Source organism: Lemur catta, chromosome 15 (genome assembly GCF_020740605.2).
Source record: "Lemur catta isolate mLemCat1 chromosome 15, mLemCat1.pri, whole genome shotgun sequence".
NCBI lineage: Eukaryota > Metazoa > Chordata > Mammalia > Primates > Lemuridae > Lemur > Lemur catta.
The window spans coordinates 43,165,453-43,179,850 of record NC_059142.1 but is presented as its reverse complement, the minus strand read 5'-3'; the positions used below and the strand labels follow the sequence as shown (position 1 = coordinate 43,179,850).

Here is a 14,398-nt window from a genome sequence, read left to right as displayed (position 1 = left end):
CATGAGAACTTTAACAGTCAAAGCTAATAAGCCCAAACGGAGAAGGCTTTCACACTGATGTTCCTGACCTTTCAGACTGCTTTGAACTGCAAAGGAGTGTTCCTTGGGTTGGAAGCAAGAACGGTAAATTATAAAGCAAGATTTCCCATGATGTCAGGCACAGTGGTTCACGCCTCTAATCCCAGCACGCTGGAAGGCCATGGTGGCAGGACTGCTTGAGGCCAGGAGTTCAAGACCAACCTGAGCAACATAGTTAGACTCCATCTCTACAAAACTAAAGGTTTTAAAAATTAAAAAATAAGAACTGGGCATGGTAGCTCACATCTGTAATCCTAGCACTCTGGGAGGCCCAGGCAGGAGGATCACTTGAGGCCAAAAAGTTTGAGACCAGCCTGAGCAAGAGTAAGAACCCATCTCTACTAAAAATAGAAATTAGCTGGGCAACTAAATATAGAACAAATTAGCTGGGAATGGTAGTACACAACAGTAGTCCCAGCTACTCAAGAGGCTGAGGCAGGGGGATTGCTTGAGCCCAGGAGTTTGAGGTTGCTGTGAGCCAGGCTGACACCACAGCACTCTAGCCCAGGTAATAGAGCAAGACTGTCTTAAAAAGAAATAATTAAAAATTAATAAAAAATTAGCCAGGTGTGATGGCCCGCCTGTAGTCCCAGCTACTCAGGAGGCAAGAGGATCACTTAAGCCCAGGATTTCAAGGTTGCAGTAAGATATGATCATGCCACTGCACTCCAGCCTGGGTGACAGAAGGAGACTCTGTCTCTCAAAAAAAAAAAAAAAAAAAAGATTTCCCAGGGAAGTCTATCAGGGTGAAAAAACTGACTGGGAGCAGGCAGCCACCAGGACAAATGACCCTACAACAGAAGTTCCATAGCTCCACACTACTCCAAAAGGCTTCCTCCAAATAAACCAAACAGAACAGAGAGATGGCAAGGTGAACCGTTTTGCAGGCCAAAGTCACCAAGTACTCCAGGAATGATAAAACAGATATGCCTACAGTTTAAGAGCCAAGTCTCCTTATGGATCAGGGAAACCGGGCATCTGCACTGCAAAAGGTTAAAGAGAATAGTTTAAGAATGTTTAGCCATGGCTAATATTCTAGGTAGCAGATTCTAAACTAATCCTATCACACCTAGTAGTAGTCAGACCCAAATGACACCTACCATAAGAGGGACCTGACAATTTGAGAGCCAGACAAGATAGTGAGGAAGAATAGGGCTGACTAAGCCAAATTATCCCTAGACTTGGGTTTGAAATAATAAATGACTGATAATACACCTTGTTTTCCTTCCCCTGGCCTTTTTGAGTAATAAAATTTTTAAAAATCTTTCAATTCAATCTTTAACTAAAAGTAAACAGAGAATAAAAAAATAAAATAAATGCCTCTAAAGGCCAGGAGCAATGATAAAGACAACCACATACAGGAAGGAAGCAGACAAGAAGTGAAAATCACAAGGGGGAAACTTTTACATTGTGACACGAGTTCATGCACACTTTATAAGTGTTAAATAATTTTATACTATTGACTATAAAAAACAAAATAAAGGATTACTATACCAAAATCCCTAAGAAAACAAGAACCCAGAGACATAAGCCCAGCACTCAAAAAAATTATTTCTGCTGAGTGCAGTGGTGTGCATTCATAGTCACAGCTACTCAAGAGGCTGAGGCCAGAGAATGGCTTGAAGCTCAAGGCCAGCATAGGGAACACAGTGAGATCCAGTCTAAAGGTTAAATTAAATTAAAAAATAAAAGCAGGGCATAGTGGATCATTCCTGCAATCCCAGCAATTTGGGAGGTGAGAGGATCACTTGGGGCCGAAATTTGAGACCAGGCATGAGGGTATATGCCTGTGGTCCTAGCTACTCTGGAGTCTGAGGTAGGAGGATCGCTTGAGTGCAAGAGTTCGAGATTACAGTGAGCTATGATTGTGCCACTGCACTCTAGCCTAGGTAACAGAGCAAGACTCAAAGACATTTTTTTTGATAAAAAATTATTTTTATTTGAAGTCATTTGCTGATTTAATTCTAGAGAAAAAGCTTTGAAATTGAGCTATAATTTAGGAGGCCTACGAGTGTGGGTAAAGAAGAAAAGGCAAAGCTCAGGACCTGCCCAATAAGGGGAGTCCAGTAAAGCCACTCCATACTTTAAACACAAGGACTCCAAGGGCTATCCCCTCAAAATCAGAGTGACCAGAAATAAACTAGGTCTTGTGAAAACTCAATGTATAGATTTATGCAGAATAGACAAATTTAAAGAGAAAATTAATGGAAGTGTCAGAAGAAACTACCAAGTACTCAGACAAAGGAAACAAAGACAAGCAATACAGAAGATAGGGTAAGAGGCAAAGAAAACAAAGTGAGAAGGTCTAATGCATGTTTAAGTCGAGTGCCAGATGAATAAACAGAGGATAAAGCAGAAGCAATATATGAGAAGATAGTGGCTGAGAATATTCTAGAAATGAGGAAAACAGCAATCTATAGATTTGAGAAACCCCATGAACCCCAAGCAGAATAAATAAAAATAATCCAACTTAGACATCTCCTATTACCATATCACGGTGCAGAAAATCAAAGACAAAATCTTGAAAAGGGGCAGAGAATAAATACCTTCAACAGAATGGCATTAGACTAAAAATAAAAACGGTATAATGGAAGCCAGTGGACAACAGTGAACAATGTGCTGAAAGAAAATAACAGCCAGCCTAGAATTTTAAACCCAGCAAAAATAGCATTCAACAATAAAGCCAAAGTAGACATTTTAAAGCAAATAAAATGGGGAGATAATCACTGACAGACCCACACTAGAGGAATTCCAAAGGATGTATTAAGGCAAGTCAGTATTTCAGATAGGTCAGGTATGCCAAAAGGAATGAAGAACAAAGTGATAAATATGTAGGTCAATCTAAATGAATACTGACTACATAGAATAGATCTAGTAACAATCTGTAAACCGGGCATGGTGGCCCACATCTGTAGTCCCAGACACTTGGGAAGCTGAAGCAGGAGAATCTCTTGATCCCAGGAGTTTGAGGCCAGCCTAAGCAACAGAGTGAGACCCCATCTCTTAAAAAAATAAAATAAAAGGCCAGGCACAGTGGTGCATGCCAGTAACCCTAACACTTTGGGAGGCTGAGGCAGGAGGACCCCTTGAGGTCAGGAATTTGAGACCAACTTGAGCAAGAGCGAGACCCCGTCTACAAAAAATATAAAAATTAGCCAGGTGTGGTGGCACACATCTGTGGTCCCAGATACTTGGGAGGCTGAGGCAGGAGGATTGCTGGAGCCTAGGAGTTTGAGGTTGCAGTAAGCTATGATGATACCACTGCACTCTAGCCAGGGCAACAGAGCAAGACTCTGCCTCTAAATAAATAAATAAATGAAATTACAAGAGTAATAGTCTGTGGATCCTCAAATATATACTACATACAAATGGTAGATGCCTGACATTTTTTGTATTTTCAAAACCCATGAAACTGTATAACAGAAAGAGTGAATCCTAATGTAAACTTTGGACTTTAGTTAATAATAGTTTATCAGGCCGGGCGCGGTGGCTCATGCCTGTAATCCCAGCTTTGGGAGGCTGAGGCAGGAGGATCACTTGAGGCCAGAAGTTCAAGATCAGCCTAGGCAACATAATGAGACCCCCAACTCTACAAAAATAATAAAAATATAAAAAATCAAAAAAAAAAATTTTAAAGTAAAATAAAATTAGGTCGGGTGCGGTGGCTCATACGTGTAATCCTAGCACTCTGGGAGGCTGAGGCAGGAAGACGGCTTGAGGTCAGGAGTTGAAGACCAGCCTGAGCAAGAGCGAGACACTCCCCCGCCCCATTTCTACCAAAAATAGAAAAAATTAGCTAGGTGTGGTGGGGCTCCCCTGTAGTCCCAGCTACTCAGGAGGCTAAAGCAGGAGAATTCTTTGAGCCCAGGAGTTTGAGGTTTCGAGGTAGCAGTGACACGTGATGATGCCACTACACTCTACCCGGGCAACACAGTGAGACTCTGTCTCAAAAAATAAAATAAAATAAAATAAGCCAGCCATGGTGGCACATGCCTGTAGTCCCAGCTACTCAGGAGGGCTGAGGCAGGAGGATTACATGAGAGCCCAGGAGTTTGGGGCTGCAGTGAGCTGTGATCACACCACTGCACTCCAGTCTGGGCAACAGAGTGAGACCTGCCTCAAAAATAAATACTAAATAAAAAATATATAAACAATTAAATACAGAGCAGTAATAGCATGTAAGAGAGAAATAAGTGGAGTTAACAATCTTCAAGGCCCTTGTTTCTTTTTTTTAATGTTCCAGAGAGAGAGGAACAGGTCAGTCTCCAGGAGTGGAGACTAAAGAGGAGGTAAGTTAAGGATGTGTCATAATTTCTGTGATAACGAATAAAAGAGTAGAAACAGTACAAGACTTTCTAATTAAAAGAGGAAATTGGAAGGCTTTAAAGCAAGAGAGTAATACAATATTGTTATTTTTAGAAATATAACTGGTAGCAGTCTAGAGAACGATGAATGGAATAGGAGAGACTGACTATTATTACGGTTACAAATGAGGAAAGTCTGGATTAAGGCGGTAGCAATGAAGGCAGAGAAACACTTAAGAAATTTCAGAGAAGAGACATTAAGTTGATAGTTGACTACATGTGAAATGAGGAGAGAATCAAATAAATACTAAAGTAAATCAAAGGGAGAGAACAACATGAAGGTAAGCATAATAATAAATTAATCAGTAGTTCCTTAAAATGCATCAGTGTTTAAGTACAGACTACTTTTTAGCATTTATGTTTATTGAGTACTGTCTATCATGTCTTAAATATGAAACACTTAAACATAAAAAAGAAAAAAAAGTAAATGAGCCAGGCTCAGTGGCTCAAGCACATAATCCTAGCACTTTGGAAGGCAAAGGCAGGTGGATGACTTGAAGCCAGGAGTTTGAGACCAGCCTAGGCAACATGGCAAGACCCCGTCTCCACAAAAAAATTAGAAAAATTTGCCAGGTGTAGTGGCACGTGCCTTAGTCCCAGCTATTCAGGAGGCTGGAACAGCAGCATCACTTGAGTCCAGGATGTTGACTTCGTAGTGAGCTATGATGATGACACTGCCCTCTAGCCTAGGCAACAGAGTGAGACCCTATCGCATATAAAAGAAATAAATAAATGGTATTGGTGTGTGACACAGCTAACACTAGATACCCATAACTGAAACCTTCTAACTGCTACAATTAACTACGTGAAAGGACAGAAAGGTATCAGTTGGCTAAACACCTTTTCAGAAATCAAATTTGGTTTAAGGTGATCATGTATCAAACTTATAACTTTATAAAACGTAGAAAAAGAGATCATTTTCCTTTAAGAAGACATTCAATGTCTACTATGTGGTACTACTTAAAAGTATACGATCTTTTTTTTTTTTTTTTTTTTGAAACAGAGTCTCGCTCTGTTGCCCGGGCTAGAGTGAGTGCCGTGGCATCAGCCTAGCTCACAGCAACCTCAGACTCCTGGGCTCAAGCGATCCTACTGCCTCAGCCTCCCGAGTAGCTGGGACTACAGGCATGCGCCACCATGCCCGGCTAATTTTTTGTATATATATATTTTAGTTGGCCAGATAATTTCTTTCTATTTTTTTAGTAGAGACGGGGTCTCACTCTTGCTCAGGCTGGTCTCGAACTCCTGACCTCGAGTGATCCACCCGCCTCGGCCTCCCAGAGCTAGGATTACAGGCGTGAGCCACCGCGCCCGGCCAAAAGTATACGATCTTATTTCAGGCTCTATAAAGTGATGATTCTTATTGTGACAAAATAGTCCCATTTTTCATGACTTCTCATTTTGCTTTTCTTTTCAATGCCATCCACACACTGCATAATTCTTTTTAATCAATATAACTAAAATCAATGACATTAATCAAAAAAGCAGGTTAGAGTGAAAAATCCAAAAAAAAGACACACTGTTTTCTTTGAACTTAAAACATATAAGTATACATTCTTTTGCCAGTCTTTTGAGGCAGGCCCTCTGAGTTACAGATCCACTGATTGCAATCTTACACAAGCCACACCCATGATACATCATCGACAATTTCCAGTTTCAATTTCTTCAAAAAGTAAGAACTTAAGGATACTTGCCAAGGATTTAAATGAAGGAATTCTTCCAGATTAAAAATATATATATGTAAGTTTTTACAGATATCTCCTTCTTCTTATGGACTCACCTTATACTTAGTCTTTCTAGAGCAGTTAACTTAGTTTTCAAGGAAACAATTCTTTCGTTTGCAGTCATATTTCCTTGCTTTATGCAATTAAATTATGTAATTACAATACAAGCCCAAGTTGTAAAATGATCCTCGGCAATTCTATAATTCAAGTGGTGGGAGCAATGCAGTGAGCATCAGTCAGTACAGCTGACAAGGAAAGAATGAAGAGTGCCCATTAATCCAGTGAGTTAAGTAAGTACAAATTTGTTAACTAATATCTGTGTTATAAAATATACAAATTCACTTTTTATTGCTCCTGTTGTCCTTGGAACAGTACCTGGCACATCGTAAGTACTATAAGCTACTATATTAGCACTGACACTCAACTAGGAACAGGTAACAATGCATGCAGGAGTGAAATTCCACCTGCTTTACACAGTCTCCAGAATCACAGAGACTACCTGTTCTTAAACTGTCAAAAGGGATCAGAGTAGGGAATATAAACTACAACAGGTCCTGAGTGAAAATATATGAATATAAGATACAGTCAGTTTCGCATTACTGGAAGTACATTATTCAGTGCTTAAAGAAAGAGATCTTAAAAAGAAACAGAATAGCTCACATATCAGGTCAACAAGAAATAAAGCAGGTTCACAATCCAATTTAAACTTATCACCTCAGAACTGCTAAGAAGATAGTTCCAGGTCCTCCTAAAAAGTGGCAGCTAGTCCAGGAGTTCAAGGTTACAATGAGTTATGACTGTGCAAATGCACTCCAGCCTGGGCAACAGAGCAAGACCTTGTCTCTTAAAAAAAAAAAAGTGGCAGCAGCTGGACTAGAATGAAAGTCTACTATGGGCTTCTCAGTGCACATTAGGCTACTTTTCCAGATCATAAACTTACCAATGACAGAAAATAACAATCTTCTAAACAAAAGTAACATAGTGCATCTCAAAGCCCAAAACAAATGACTTTGGTTTACTTGTTATTATGAAGTAAATATGCTAACAGAAAGAGAAACTGAATGCATATAAATATACTATGTAAGAAAATTAAAATTTGTACTATGCAAGAAAATTAGAAATTAAAAATAAAAAACCCAAATCTAAGGAATGAGCAACTTAAATGTAAGTAATAAATGTGGAGATTTGGCCATTTTGTTTTAGGCTAAGTTCTGTGATATGTATCTAACTTGCAGGTGTAAAAAACTTGAAGTAATATGAGAGAAGATCTACAATAACCAGGAAGTTCAAAGCCTGCAGCTACTTATAACACTCTTATCCACTAGGAAATAAACCACAGTGGCACTGACTTTCTTCCTTCTATGGACATCAAAATGCTGAAAATATTATGAACAGTTAAGAGAAACTCAAGAGACAACCCATGAGGCTGCACCAGTCCCACTAGATGGCACCATCATGGGGAAGTCACTCTGCTCTCCCATTTAGAGCTGCAAGGGATGAAACCTCTCTTGATCTTTGAAAAATGGAAAGCTGTCATCAACACAGTGATATCCTCATTGGGAAATTAGGATGCATAATGAGAATACAGAGCCAGGAGGAGGAGTTTTTCCAAAAGGACCATTTTATCCCAGTACCACTGCTCCCTACCCACCCCCCTTTCAAACTGATGGTCTGAGAGATACAATGTCTTGCTGGTAAGGGAAGTCCTATGAAATAGAGATTTTCTTTTTCCAGCTCTGTAAACTACAGAATAATTTACTCATTTTCTTTTTTTCAAGTTTCTTTGCTATGGAAAAAAAATATCCTCTTGCTAGTCCTCAAATAACATTTTATTGTTATCAATATAGTTACGACTGAAAACATCAAAATAACATACAATTAAGGGTATAGATGGACTTTTGCATGGAGAACCTCTTTCTCTCTATGTTAAAGGCAGAACTTCCTATTAAACAGGTTACTGTATTGAAGTTTTCTGACACGTCTGTGACACGACTTTAAGTTGGGTCTAGGCAGCAAAATTCAGAATGCCACTCATTCCCATCACTTATTCCCTACTCCATCAAAAGATTACCTAAATATAGCCATCATGAACCCAAAAACAGAAGGAAAGAAAAAAATTCTAACAACAAAGACTACTGAGTTTAAACTATATACAATCTGAACACAAACTTACTGGCTTACTCAGTGGGTGATCATTTTAACAGACAGATCTAGATGTTAGCCTTACGCTAAATCCCGAAGTTAAAAAACACACCAGTGGTCATAATTAAGTAACCAATTGAACCAGGGATCAATTTAATACTCAAATATGCCGTTTGTTTCTATTTGAAGCTACCTCATCTAGATCAGAGATTTACACTTGTATGTGTAACTTCAATATATAACAACGCCCAGGAGTATAGCCACTCAAAAGTGCCACAAAAGTCAGTTATTTAATTGAAGTGGCCAAAGAAATTAGAACAAATGTGTAACAAATCCTGTGTTCCCACAGCACCTTGTCACAGCTCTAATGCAGCTCTCATCACAGTGTCATCTGTGTGTGTGTGTGTGTGTGTGTGTGTGTGTGTGTGTGTGTGTGTGTGTCTCTCTCTCTCTCCCCACCCGTCTATACTGCAGGCTTGGAGGCACTGTGCTGAGATACCATCCCCAACTCCTTGCACAATGCTTAGAATACAGAAGGCACTCAGTATCTATTGAAAGAAAAAAACTATTAAGCTATCCCAGCTCACTAAAATTGTGAGACCCATCAAAGAAGCCAGCTTTTCCAACTAACCCTTAATACTGCCTCAAAGAAGCTACTACTAACCAAGGTATAAGACAAACACCCAGATTACCAAGAAACAGGATTTCTTGAAAAGCACAGAAAGAAATGGACCACATTGGTTAAAGATCAAAAATTTACACGTTAATTCGTTGCAAGATGTTGAGTAGCACACACAAGAAAATTACACGTTCACACTTCTCAAGCCCAAGCAATGTGACAATCTTGGATTGATGAAGGTTTTAATAAAACATCATAAATATACTTTACATCCTGTATTAAAATCTTAAATGTTTTACATATTGTACCAAAATCATCCTAGGAGTGCAAAGGCTGGACTAGCAGGTACATAAGGCTGCATAGGAAGTCATAACATTACTTAACTTCATATCTGCCCACTAATGGGGGCTTGATCTGATTTTATGCTCCCGCAACAAAAATAAAAACAGTAAACAAGAAAGAAAAATAGGTGGCGTGAAAAAGCAGTCTGGGGGTGCAACCAGGAATGATCTGCTGAGCTGCAGATTTGGAGAACCGACAACACTTTGCAGAGGCAGATTTTCAATACTCTACCATGTAACTGCCCAAAAAGTCTAGCGTAATGAAGCCATGCAATGGCTTATAATTAACAGCTTCTTTCTGAGTGACTGAGAAGTTTTAATATATGGCATAGAATCTACATACACATCCTGGGAGCATTCGTGTAATGAGACCCATAAGAAACCTCTCCTATATTAGAAAGGAGAAAGAAACATAAACTCCCATACAGAACACCTTCAAATGTACTATTAAATGATTACCAGAATGACTGGTAAGACTTAAAAGTTCATTGGAACTATGAGCCAAATCTTCTCCCCTGCAATCTATCAGAATGGTCCACCCAAATTGCTCTCCATCATTTTAAAAAGGTGTTTAAATTCAAATATGAATATGAATGGTGTTCACTGTCATGTTACTCACCTTACTAACACCAACTCCAGTAAACCTGGCCTCTAATAATTCCTGCCGTCGTGGGTCCAGGCTATGCAATTCTTCCATCATTTCTACTGAAAAAGAAAAAGTAGGCTGTGAAACCATAAAACTAAAATGTGAGGACCCAACTCTATTTATGACAAAACTCACAGTAATGATTTCACTGAATGGTCACACACAGGTAAACCTCAAGTAAATATAGCATATAAGTGGTAGTCTACAATGTGCTGCATCAAATACTAATACATTTAAAGTTATAAAGTGGCTCAGAAGTCCTCCTCAATGAGGGCCACTTATTCTTCCTTAGTTCTGATTTAACAGCAAAAAAACAAAAAAACTCAAAAAAACAAAACCTCAAACAACTTCATATAATCTCTGTAAAAGTTGCACAGGAGGAAAAACAAAACAAGGGCTCGTTTGCAAAAAGAAAATTCCTTCTTCTTTCTATCAACCTTTTAATCTAGCTAAGTACTTTCAGATATTTCTTTACCAAATACACTGGAACTAGTTCTTTAAAAGTATGAATCAATAATAATTTCAAAAGAATATAGCATAAATCAAAAGCTACAAATAACTTCAAATAACATTATTATACAGCTCCTTTCTCCGAAGAGCTCATAGTAGCTCACGAAAAAAGAAATTAATTATTTTAAATTTAATAGAGAACCCATGGTAAAACCCATCAACCTGCATTGACTCAGGAAATTAATATAGCTCCATAACAATCCCTTTACAAAATCTTTCTGACCACTCCCTGGAGCAGTAGGTTTCTCTGGACATCTGCTTTTAGCAGTCCTTCCAAGCAGGGAGGGGCAGGAGGACACCATTTTTAAACTCCTTCCATGACCAATGAATGCACAGGCTACTTTCAGCAAATATGTCCATCCTTTGCAAGAGATCAACTCTTGCACGACCCACTGAAAGCCTCTCTTTAATATTAGAAGTGGAAAAGGAGCATGTATCATTACATAGAACCCCTTCAAACATATTAAGTAGCTATTGGAATGATTGGTGTGATTTTAAAGTTCAGTGAAAACGTTAATCAAACATTCTCCTCTGCAATCTAACAACTCCACAATCTCCAGTAACAACCCCCTACAAGTCCTCCAGTTTCATTTCCCTTCCTGGATTGAGGGCCTGGGGCAAAGGGGAACGAATGGGTGACAAATTAAAGTTTCACCTACACTTACAAGTGCAGGTTAGAATGGGAATTAGGAAATTCTCAGAAAGGTTGAAAGGTATCTTTTAAAAAAAAAAAGAAGAAAGAAAAAAGGAGACTGAGAGAGTGAGTTTCCCCTCAGTGGCCTTCCTCTCGTCTCGCCCTGCCCTAATCGAGGTCGGAATGGCAGAGGTTGCAATCTCTCCCAAACCCCAAGGTCTCTCACAACATTTCCCAAACCTCCATCCCCAGGCCTGGCACAGAAAATGACGCCCCAGCGCTTATTCCATTTAATGTCAACTCATGTTAAGGAAATATCCACCCTGTCTCATTCCAGCGGGGCCTTGAACTGGGATCCTCCCTGTAGCCCACAGCCGGGAAACAGGACCGCTGGGGCCTGGCCCCGGCGCCCCTCGCCGGCTCCAAACTTTCCCCAACTCCAGGCCCACCTGTCACGGAGGAAGGGAGGGCCAGCTCTCGGGGGCGCCCGGGAGGCTGCCGGGGCCTCCAGCTGCCGAGGCGACCCCCTCTTTCCGCCGGTCGCCGGCCCCACTCCCAGGCCGGGGCCGCCTGGGCCTCCCCCATCTTCGGCCCGGCCCCTCGGCGACCCGCAGCCCTCGGGAAGCCCCTCCCGCCTCAGCGCTGAGAAGCTGCGGTCCGGCGCCGGCCTCAGGGTGGGCCTGGGTCGCAGGCTCCTCAGGCCGAAGGGGTCCCCAAGACGGTTAATGCCGCAGGCCCGGCGCCCTCCCCCGCCTGGGGCTCAGCCTCTCACCTGCCGCCGCCGCCGCCGCCGCCGCTCCACGCTCCTCCAGGGAGGGGCCCCGACCCGACCCGGCTGCGGGCCGCTCCGCTCTCCCCCTGGGCAGGCCCGGGGCGGAGCCGGGGCCTCTCCTGAGCGCCGCAACCCCCCGCCCGGGCAGCCGCCGCCGGCGCCGAGCTCCACGAGAGGGCGGGCGAGGGAGGGGAGCCGCGGAGGCCGCAGATCCCCGGGCTCGCGTACAGAGCCAGGCGCCCGACGCGGGCCCGGGCCCGGGCGGCCGCGGGGGGCGCGGGACCGGCCTCCTGGCGCCGGACAAAGGCCAAGGGAGGCACAGGAGGGCCCAGGCCGGGCCGGGAGGTGGGGGCCCGCTCGGCTGGGGGCCACTCGGGTGCGGCGCGGAGGGCGGGGGGGGGGGGGTCGGAACCGCTGGTGCCCAAGACCCGCCTCCGGCCCCTTAATCCGGATCGGTTCGGTCCGGATTAGTAGTGATCGGTGTAAACACACTAGTGAAACCGCGTGTTTCCTCGCGAGATTTGCACGGCTGGGAGGCAGGGGGGGTCCTGGGGGGGTGGGGGAAGCGCCGACAGTGGGGGAGGAGGGGGAGGGAACGAGGAAGGTGGGGGGCTCCCCGCTGCCCCGGCGCCCCGCCTCCTCCAATCAGCGGCCGGGCTGGCGGGCAGGGGTTAAGCAGGGGACCCCGCGCCGGCGGAGGAGGCCGCGCCTCGCCGGGCGGCTGAGGGCGGGCGACGGCCGGCGGTGGCTTGCCGGCCGCGACGCAAAGGGAGGTCGGGCGGCCTGGGGGCGCCCCGCGGTTGTCACGGTGCCCCCGCCGCCGTCTTTGTGTAACCGGCCCCCGTCCCGTGGGACCGGACCCGGCCGGGGCAGTCGGGCTGGGGCCCCGCCGGGGACCCGCGCTGGAGGGGAGGGGCCTGGCTGCCCCAGCCGGGCCTCTCCCAGATCCACCTCGCCGACCCCCGCGCCTGCCTAATCCCTCGTCTCGGCGAGTTTGGGTGAGAAGTAGGGTTGCTCTGCCCAGGGATGGATTGTAGAGGAAGAAACCCGTGAGCCGGCGGACCCCGCCCGAATCTCCCGGAGACGCCCAGTTAGTGAGTTTGCTGTGTCCACCCGTGCTCTCGGGTTCCCACGGCCGCCACTCTCCAAAGCCGCCTTCCCGCTCCCAAACCCCCACTCGGTGCCCTGGAGAGCGGGCTGCACTCTCCCTCTACATACCTGGTTGGCAGGGCGTCTCCAGGGACAAAATGTGCCCTGGGATCAAAGCTGAGCCCCCACCCCCACCAAGATGCTGCCCTCCGGAAGGGGGGGCGCTGCCCCCAAGGGACTGTCCCTGGGCACCCAGGGGGAGGATCCATTTCAACCTCAGATTAAAAACATGGCCCTCCTGGGTACTTACGGGGTCTGAGGGTAGGTGCTCAAATGAAAAAAACAGGCCTGCCCCTCACAGAGTGTCTACTGAGGAGTGAGAAATATGAAAGGGTGAGCTCTTGTGGGCAAGCAGGGCTTCCGGCGTAGGACAGGGCTCCCACTGTGATCACCCAGCGCCAAGGAAAAAAATCACATTCTTCACTGACTCCCATGAGTCAGGACACTGAATTCAATGCAACTGCCCAACTTACTAGTTTTCTCTGATGCTTCCTTGATCAGATGTCTGAAGATGACTTAGGGACTACAATGAAATCACAGGGGAAAAATTCACACCTTGAATACCAGCGTTGAATTTTTCCAGGGGTAGGCAAATGTTCCAAGTGAAGTTTCTGCCCTTCTTTCTTTCTTATTACTTATTAATTCTTCCCTATGTTAACAGAACATTGACCTGCCCAAAGGACAGAGGATGGCAGTTTACTTTTTGTTAGTTCTCCAACCTTCCAACCCCTTGGGGCAAATTCAAGCACTGTGGAAAAACTCCATTAAGTCAACAGTCATCTTCCTCCGGATGGCAGACTGGTTGGGAAGTTGGACACACATATTTCCAAAGAGAATGGTGTTTTGAAGGAGAAGGGGAGAGGGTAGGAAAAAGGGCAAGCTGGAGGACTACAGAGGAGTCCAGCCTCCACTGCATAGGAACAGAGCAGAAGCAAAGAGGGGATGGTGTGCCTTCCACTGCACAAAAGAAAAGCAAATGGAGCAAGTTCTTTCATTGTAGCCAAAGATCAAGAAAGTAATTCCTTAAAATGACATTGGAATGTCTTCAATCAGGAGAGAAGAGTTTAAAAGAAAGCACTGGACATAGAGTCAGAGCTGACTTCCAGCCCAGCTCTTCCACAGACAAGCTGCGTGGGCCTGTTATCTAATTAACCTTTTCAAACTTTGCCAACCTCATCTCTGAAGGGGTCTGGGCTAGAGGATTTCTAAAGTCCTTTCCAGGTCTAAAAGGCTATAAGTCCATTTTTTAAAGTAATTATTTAAAATAATCATTGGAACACAGGGAGAGATGAGATTTTTCGTTTCACATTTCCTACTTCATTTTTCTCTACATGTCAGAGAACTTATGCCATATCATAGCCCACTCTAGATGCAATGACCATCCCCATAGGAATTGCTCATAGGAATTTAACGGGTTTG

General features: G+C 44.0%; 1 protein-coding gene across 6 annotated transcripts in view; it reads right to left on the bottom strand.

The window, feature by feature from the left end:
- Positions 1-13,264, bottom strand: part of TLK2 (tousled like kinase 2) — a 105,168-nt gene extending 91,904 nt beyond the window's left edge. For 2 of the 6 annotated variants that reach the window (XM_045525939.1, XM_045525940.1), the window contains exons 1-2: positions 11,508-11,643; positions 9,888-9,973 (exon numbers count right to left, since the gene is read on the bottom strand). In XM_045525939.1, coding sequence (XP_045381895.1) covers positions 9,888-9,973; positions 11,508-11,643 — 222 coding nt within the window. Of the gene's footprint in view, positions 1-9,887; positions 9,974-11,507; positions 11,644-11,830; positions 12,094-13,229 lie in introns of those variants that run through there. The other 4 variants (XM_045525943.1, XM_045525942.1, XM_045525941.1 and 1 more) reach the window with 4 other exon arrangements.
- Between the last annotated feature and the right edge of the window lie 1,134 nt (positions 13,265-14,398).